General features: G+C 41.7%; 1 protein-coding gene across 1 annotated transcript in view; it reads right to left on the bottom strand.

The window, feature by feature from the left end:
- Nucleotides 1-224: 224 nt before the first annotated feature.
- The window catches only part of P3H3 (prolyl 3-hydroxylase 3), a 31,253-nt gene continuing 22,307 nt past the window's right edge, over nt 225-9,170 (bottom strand). The window contains 4 exon segments of the mRNA XM_042454602.1: nt 225-1,683; nt 3,134-3,274; nt 3,663-3,738; nt 6,926-7,043. Of these exon segments, the coding sequence (XP_042310536.1) occupies nt 1,465-1,683; nt 3,134-3,274; nt 3,663-3,738; nt 6,926-7,043 (554 nt within the window). The 3' untranslated portion in view covers nt 225-1,464.

The raw sequence follows: 9,170 nt of genomic DNA, 5'->3' as shown, positions 1-9,170 counted from the left end.
TGAGATCTTTAAATTCCACTCCCCCTATACCCTTCTGTCTTCCCTGTTGTTCCTGATACATTTGTTGCATCACAAGGAAAATGAGCTGCAGAGAAGGAGACTGCAGGAAAGCACTCTGTTATCCACTAAAATCAGTGACTTCTCCAGATTCATTTTGCAGCTCTTTGGCAGCGAGCCGAATTCCCAAAGCTGCTTTACTGCCAAACACTGAGCTTGACCCAGAGTTACATTTGGTTGAACAGAATTTACTTCCTACTGTGTAAATTTAGGATTGCCACAGTTCTTGTTGAAACAGATTAATATGGTTCAGATTCCAGGGAACTTTCAAAACAGGACTGTATAGGGAGAACAGATGCCAATGTATATGAATACAGAATTTCACATCCTAAAAATTAAAACATTTACATTTACGTTTCTTTTTAAAGCAAGCATACTATTAGAACATGTGGCTGAAATTAACCTGGAAGCAGGGCAATGATTTATTCAAAATCTGGTGCAGATCTGGAGGTGTTCCTGCAACATATTCCAGCAAACTAGCTGATGCAACACATTCTTAGCATTTCTCATTCATCTTTTCACCTTGTTACTGTTTCCTTTGGTCACAGAGGCATCAGATTCTCAACTTTTCCCAGTTTTTTTCTTGACCATTTCTGATTCTTGCCTGGCTGGGACTATAGGGCTGTGTTTCCCTCAGAATGATAATTCTCATAACCATTTATTAAAACAGACTATTTTGTTTTTCATTTCCTTTTAGTTACATTGCAACAGCAGAAGTGTATTAATCTGTTGAAGTTTGTTGTTTTACTGCCCCAAGCACATTCCAACTCTATACACAAAATGCTCTACATATTTCCATTTGTGTTTCTCAAGACACAAACATATTTGCTGTACATCTTTATCACCAATGCATTTTTCTTTGGATTCTCCCATACATTTTTCTGTGTACAGTACGTTTTCCAAAAATGTGCATACATTTCAACACTTTTTGTAGTAAATCACAGCACAATTTTCTCTCCACAATTCATGTTTAAATCTAGGTGAGGGTACAGGAAGTACAAATGGTTTAATCTTGCATTAAAATGCAAACTCAACTAACTTCCCAGCTATTCCAGCAGAAATGTGAAAGAAAGGGCTGGAAGAAGGACATTGAACATTGCATAGTACTTCATATTCAAATATTGTAGTTGAGTGGTGACTTGAACAGGGGAGGGGTTCAGTCTCTTTTAGTCATTCTTCTACACTGTCTTGCAAGCCTGGCCTCCTTGCTTAAAAAATGATTCTCAGACTAACATGGTGGTCCAGGGTTGAAAGTCACATTCTCATTTCATTTCTTGTGATGTCATAAAGTTGCAAGGCAGACTTCTTCAGTTTATTGTAGAAGAATCAGCATAGCAATAAACAGGAACAGATCATTCATTTCTACAGGCCTCTGAAATACACAAGGCTGGTGCATGAAGAATATGCTCAGAATTCATCTCTGGCTCGCAGCCTTGTGGACTGTACTCCAGACTCCAAATCTGTTTTTGTCCTTCGGCTGGTGGATCTTGCTCTTCCCTTAGAAACAGGGGGCTCTGGTGAGTCTCTGTGATTATGTCCAGTGCCGGCATTCTCTTTGTCATCTGGATGTGAAGGTTCTTGTTCTCTTTCCTTCTGTCTCATCTGTTCTTCTGCTTGGGCCCTTTCCTGCAACCACAAAAAAGGAGGGAAGGAATCAATAGAACAGCACTTGGTCATTTGAAAATATCCTACTCATGAAAGCCCATGCAAAGACATGGGGCAAGATCCTGCATCAGGAGACATGGCTGCATCTCCACTGCTGTGTCTCCTGGTGCTACCCCAAAGCCTGCCTTTTTACAGCAACACAATCTCTCCCTGACATGGCCATTTCCATGCTCCTGAAGAGTGGAGGGCGGGCAGGGTGGAGTGAGCAGCTCTCTTTCTGTAGCTGGTTGCAACATGTCAAGCCAATGGAAAATAGCTGGTTGTGTTCCCTTCATCCCCTTACTCTCTGGCAGCATGCAATTGGCCATGTAAGGGGCAGGAGGATGTGCTGCTGAAAAGGTAGGTTTTGGGGTGATTTTGGATCATTGCAAAAGTAAACTGGGATGGTGCAAAGCAGCAATTACTGAACAGCATGCTGGCCATGGTGTTTCCCACAGTAGTTCCAGTGTGCCACAGGCAAGAAGAGACATGTCCTGTGGAAGTCCACAAAAGATATTTAAGGGTTCTGGGCCTCCTCTCACCAGGCAGCCAACAGGTCTTTGCTCAGGCCACTTTACACAGTGGAGCTGCCATTTCCCCCTGGGCTTGGGTGAGTCCTGAGGAGGCCAAGGTCAGAGTGAGAACTGTAGGTCAGATGTTGGGTTGTGCAGAGAATGATGACAGAGATGTGGTGAGCTGCCTGAAGAAGGATTCAGGAGAGCTCATGTAGAAGTTACCTGATACTGAACCAAGGGATTTGACACATACTACTTTTGTGCCAACAACAGATGGGGAATTCCTTCTAGATGATCCTCAGAACCTTCTAGAAGCCCAGAGTATTCCTGTTAAGACCATCCTGACTGCCTTCCCCCCTAATGAGAGCACAGACAATGCTCCTAATTTTAATTTATCCAGCGAGAGCCTGATCAGTTATTAGAGGGCCTCCATCTTGTGGCACCAAAGGCTTCTGACAGTGCTGTTGAGGCTGCAGCATTGATCTACACCCAATGGAAGAACAGGGAAGAGTGGTATCACAATGTGATGGTCAAAGCTTCAGGGGACCTTCTTTTCTGATGCCCTGTGGCTGAAGTGTGACCACCTGGATGGCAGAAACTGGAGGCCTGATTTTGCCTACATCTTCAGGCACCATTCCCACTTTGAAAATGCACCTAACTGGACTGGGGTGTCCCATTGTGCTGAGTTGCCCTATCTGTTTGGTAACACACTGTCTCTTACAGGAAGCAATTTCCAAGACACAGAGACTGAAACAGTACTGAGCCAAAGAATTATGCATTACTGGGGACAGTGTGTGAGAAGTGGCTAAGTGATGCTTTGCCTGTTGCCTGGACAAAGGCTTCTCCCATCATTTCACCCAGATATGTGCACTCTGGAGAAGTCCTTGGGCTCCCTCCCCAACTCCTTATTTTGTTACCTGTTCTGCATGTTCAGGAGAGAGAGTGTACCAGAGGGCAATGGCACATCGCCTCCCCCGAGTCACTGCCCACACTCCATGGGGATTCTCTCCACCAGAGCTGAAGGCCACCAGCCTCCCACACTTAGGGCGCACCTGGGCCTAGACAGAGAGAAAGAGAGAGATGGTAAATCAACAACTTTCTTCCCTTCTGTTTCTTTCCTGTAGCTATCTTCTCTTGGATTCCCAAAAATGAGAGCCTCCTCTATGAACAATGGATGACATCTTGCCTGCTCTGGAATAAAAGTACCATGCAGGACTGGACATGGACATAAAAGAATGCAGAGACAAGCAGGGAACTAGAAATGCCAGTAAATAAGGAGTTAATATCTGTCCCAGGGTGAAATTTGGTTGAATTTGCTTTTGACTGCCAAATTTGAATTTCCTTGGCAGACAGGGGAAGGTCTTTTTGACAGGGATGGCAGCTTTCCTTCCCCAGCTGACCTTCCTCTTCTCCTGTTCCCATACTTCCCCTTCAGCCCAAACTCACTGTCATAGTCACAGCATCTGTTTCAGTGAAAAAGAGGTTTCCCCCTTGGAAGTCATCGTTCAAGTAGAGGATTGCACTGTAGAGAAACGGAAGAGTGGCATTTAGTGATATGGGCAGCTGAAATCATTCCACAATTCTTTGATCATTTTCACAGCCAACTGACACATGGATTGGCTACCAAAATGTTTGCTGAGACCCTCTCTCAGAGACAGAGCTGGTGGAAATTCAATCTAGCCAAGCTTTCTCTTTCCAATTTTTCCCAGCCACACTCTTCTGGGAAACTTGAGAGCACGCAAGAAGGGCAGCAGCACCTAAAACCATGGAACCATAGACTCACAGAGTTGTAAGGGGCCCTTAAGGCCACCAGGTCCAACGTCCTGCTCAGTGCAGGATCTCCAGCTAGAGCATCCTCAGATAGGTAACTATCCAGCTTCTTTTTGAAGACATCTGGAAAAGGAGAGCCCACCACCTCTATAGACAATTGGTTCCATTGTTGAACTGCTCTCACTGTCAAGCAGTTCCTTCTAATGTTCAGTCCAAATCTACGCTCCTGTAACATAGAACCATTAGACCTAGCTCTGCCCTGTGAGCCAACAGAAAACAGGCCTGCACCCTCCTCTCTGTGGAAGCCCTCAAAGTATTTAAAGAGAGTGATCATGGCACCCTTCAATCTTCTCTTCACCAAGCTGAACATGCCCAGTTCCCTTAACCTTTCTTCATATGTTTTGTTCTCCATGCCTGTTATCATATCTGTTGTTTTCATCTGAACTCATTCCAGCCTGTCATTCTTAAAATGTGGTGAAAAGATGGAGAATACAGTACTCCAGATGAGACCAGACCAGTGCAGACTATAAGGGGACTATTACTTCCCTCAGTTTGAAAACTGAGGCCTGTTACAGACTGCCAAAATAAAGCTGCTTCGGGTCTCTTTGGAGGTATGCTATTTAAATGATGCCTGGGTCCTAAGAGTCCGGAGGTCGTGCCAAAGCCACACTCCATTCCTAAGCACTGGAGTGCATCTTTGGTGCAGCTTCCTGATTCTTAGGATGCATGCATCATTTAAACAGCATACCTCCAAAGAGACCCAAAGCAGCTTTATTTTGGCAGTCTGTAACAGGCCTATGTTTCTATTAATGCAGGCTAAGGAGATTATCACACTAGAGCCAATTCCACAACAATCGCGCTATTAGAAGATAACGGAAGCATAGTGCTATAATGATCTATAGTTCTACACAGTCACATAATCCGGCTATAAGAATGAAATAAAAATGAAACAAAAGTGCAGTCATGTTCTGCATACAAAAGCCAATCACATTGCTGTATCATTATATTTCGTCATTGGATGTTTTAGGCATGTATCATTATTAGGCCACTGCACGTATCCAAAATATATGGTTCTGTCCCAAACAGAACTAAATTAAATTTCTATAGATAGAGCTTCAAGAAAGCTGTCAAGACGGATCTCTTCCGGCAGGCCTTCCCAGAATAGATCCCGGCCACGTAACGCTCCCCCCACAGTCATATACAAGCGAAGACTCTGCCTACCGTTATTTTATTATTGTAGTATTGTTTTTAGATTTTTATCGTCTGTAATTTTAATGGATGGAATTGTTTAATCCTTTTTTAAGGGGGGGATTGTATATATTGTATTTTTTAAAAAGGTTGTACCGGGATATAAATTGAAGTTTTATTTATTTTAGTACACAAAAAAGGAGGGAAGGAATCGGTAGAACAGCACTCCTTCATTTGCCTTCTTTGCAAATGACCAACAACAATCCCAAGCTCCTTTTCTTCCAGGTGAGGACTGACTCTGTTTAAAGTTCTCCAAAAAAGGACACTCTACCACCTTCCAAGTCAGCCCATGCCACTGTCAAGCAGCTCTTACAGTCATGAAGTCCTTCCTAATGTTGGGGTGAAATCTCCGTTTTCATGGTTCATATTCTAGTTTCTGGTCCGTATGGATTCCTTTGTAATATGATAGCCCTGTTTAAATTCTTGAAGGGATGTCATATTGAGGAGTGAGCAAGCTTGTTTTCTGCTGCTCCAGAGAACAGGACCCAGAACAATGGATGCAAGCTACAGGAAAAGAGATTCCAGCTCAACATTAGGAGGAACCTCCTGACAGTAAGGGCTGTTCGACAGTGGAACAAACTCCCTCGGAGTGTAATGGAGCCTCCTTCCTTGGAGGTCTTTAAGCAGAGGCTGGATGGCCACCTGTTGGGGATGCTTTGATTGAGAGTTCCTGCATGGCAAGGGGCTGGACTGGATGGCCCTTGCAGTCTTTTCCAACTCCATGATTCTAATCTGACAGGCTTTTGCAACCTGTCTTTTCTCCCAATACGGGACACAAAGCAGCTTACAATACAAACAAAATAGCTAAAATAATTGGTGGTACAATTTTTTTTAAATTAAACATTCAGTCCAATTAAAAAGAGTTTTGTTGTTGTCTGTTTTGCCTGGCCTTTTGTTTGCCCAGGATAATCAAATTGTTCTCATGATATAGCTGAGCTCCTTGGGTTCTGTTAGGCTTTACTGGTTGTTGTTGCTCCCATGACTATTTGGGGACTGTTTTGGGGTGCTGTTTCTAGCTATTTCTGGGATTTGCACTAGGGGTTTTCCAATGGTTATTAAAACATGGGTGTGTTTTGTTTAAGTGATCCTATGATTTGAAGAGCATTTTTCCCCTTCTCTGGTTTTTTTTAAAGGAATTATAAAGTTAGAATGAAAAATTCCATTTCAGAGACATACTGCAGCACTATAATTCTAAAAAAAGGAAAGGAAAGGAACACATTGTTCTAATACATCTCAACATTAAAAAGAAACCCTCTTGAATGTAAGAATAAAATGTAGCTGGTGCTGGAAAATACCAGAACAACAGAAATCTTGTCTAGCTATTTTAAAAACCACAAGAACTACAACAACAAATACCACAACCTCTTAATGCATTTGCCTTGTCTGCAATAACCTTTATTGCTATTCCAAGGCAAGTTCTTGACAAAAATAGTTGCACAGGTTTTCACAGTGATGGAACTGGAATGGTAAAAATTCATTTGTGGAAAAAGGTCTATTGGCTGCCATTACACTATTAACTTCTTTAACCTTTCCAAACTGGAGAAGGATTTTGCAACTCTTCCAAAATACATGGTAAGACTTTTTTTGCTGCTGCTGGTGGTGGTGGTTGTATTAGAAGAGGTAAAGTTCTGTGCATGTACACACACACACCTGTGACTCTTAGCAATACTTTTAATTATGTTAACCGTTACCTGTAGTCTCGGTAGATGTAGGCAGGGGGTTCCTTCCAACATGTGTTTCCCTCTGAATCTAAGAGGCAATTGTCAGCATGGACTGGGTGGCTGAGGTCCATGCGACCTTCTTGTTCTCCTAAAGGAATAAAAGTAATTGACTGTCTAGCTCCTGACACCAGCCTTTCATTACTTCAAAAGCCACAAGAAAAGACTACCTCTTTACTTTCTTTTATTACTCAAAATTTTTAATGAAGACAAAAGGGGTTTTTAACCTACAAGAACCACCACATCTGGGTGACTAGTACAATTATTTTTAGACAGAGCTTCCGCAATTTGATGTTCATTGGAAAAAAATCCAAATTGTTAATTTGCAAAGGTGTAATTCATCCCATCTCCCAATTTACTTCAGTGGGAGTAGCGTGGGTCAAGGCTACTCAAAGTGGTGGGCCATGGACAAGCGCCAATACTTGAGCCACTGGCTACTGGTCCCTGGCAAGTTTCCATGAAAGGGGGAATAATTGTATTCAACAGACACAAATTTAGTGCTGGTCCCTTGCAAATTGGAACAAAATAATTGTTGGTTGCCCACATCAGCCTGAAAAGCAGTGGAACTGGAGAAGTGTAATGAAATCCAGCTGCAAGCTGACATTGCAGACATTGTTTGTAAAGGGAGGTACCAAATCTGGGAGCATATATGCAGCTTGGCAATATTATTATATTATTATAATATTTATTTTCATCCTCCCAAGATTAGGACCCAAAGTGGCTTGCAGTCTTAAAAAACATAGTACAGTTCAAACACAGTACAATTAAAAAACTGACAATTAAAGTGGTATTAAACTATTACAATATTATTTTTTTAAATAGGATATAATTTTTAAAAAAGAGAAAATCACTTAAAAACAGGAAATGCAGGAAAGGCAACCCCCAAAACAAACAAACAAACAAACTGATTTGAGCATGACTAGTGAAAAGAGACCTTGGCTAACATCTTAACAGTTGCCAGTATTAGAGAGCCCTCTTCCTGTTTGATCAATGTACCTAAATCAATATGCCCCAAGACAAAGCAATGACACTGCAAAGGTATGTGTAGAACTGAAAAGAAATTAACTCCAGGATTTTTCTCCAAATCCCCCACTATGAATTTGGATAGTGACTTTTCATAGGCTATTCTCTGAACATCCTATTTGCCAACTATCAAGAGCCAATGGTATGCAGCGTTGGGCTTAGACCCTTGCTGAGGGTTCTTGCTAACGTTAGTAAGCCAGCAAGAGAGTTGTGCAGCAGTCATCTTATTCCTCTCCCCCTGGAAATATTACACAAGGAGATGATACACAAATCTCTTGCTTAGCCACGAAGTCCACCTTGGCCCAGTTACTGTCTTTCACATCTAAGCTATCTCAAACATCATTGCAAGGATAAAGGCTGGTGAAAGAATGAGACCATATCTACTGTCTGGAAGAACAGGAGTAAAATATAATGAAGTAATTATATAATGAGTAAAATATAATGAAACAAATAAAATAAAGACCCAAGGAATACTAGATGCACAGTTTTACTTCAGGATGTAGTGACATTGATCATTGGGCAACTACATTGGGCCTTTGGTATCCACTGGGGTTTCGTTCCAGGATCCCCCGTGGATACCAAAAACAATGCATTCTCAAATTCCATTAAAGATAATAGCTTTTGGAAATTATATACATTTTTTAATATTGTCAAGCCATGGATGGTTGAATCCATGGCTACAGAGGGCCAATTGTAATTAGGCATGCATAGTGACAGATGGGCCCTGGATGGGAAAGTGCTTCTGAGTCAAAGTAAACCCACTCAGAACATTTCAGCAGGGCCCCGATTACTAATGTGCATCTGGATCCACTTTGCTGATGTACTTAAATTACTGTCTTAGCAATGTAGATTTCTCTTGTTGGACTGTGGCAGGTATATTTGACAGCTTGGCTATCAGCTTATGAAATTTCATATTTCATATACAATTGGCTCTCCTTATCCACTGATTTTTTTATTGACTGATTCCAGCATCCATGGCTTGAAAATATTTTTTAAAGGTATAAATTCCAAATAGGAAACCTTAATTTTCTATTTTATATAAGGGATACCATTTTGCTATGCCAGTGTATTTAATGCGACTTGAGCATCCACAGATTTTGTAATCCATGGGGGGTCCTGAAACCAAAAATCCAATGGACACCAAGGACCCAGTGTATGCTCCAAAATTAAATCAGACAAGATGTGAATATCCAGT

This window comes from Sceloporus undulatus, chromosome 2 (assembly GCF_019175285.1).
Source record: "Sceloporus undulatus isolate JIND9_A2432 ecotype Alabama chromosome 2, SceUnd_v1.1, whole genome shotgun sequence".
NCBI classification, from domain to species: Eukaryota; Metazoa; Chordata; class Lepidosauria; order Squamata; family Phrynosomatidae; genus Sceloporus; species Sceloporus undulatus.
This window is presented reverse-complemented; position numbering and strand designations above follow the sequence as displayed.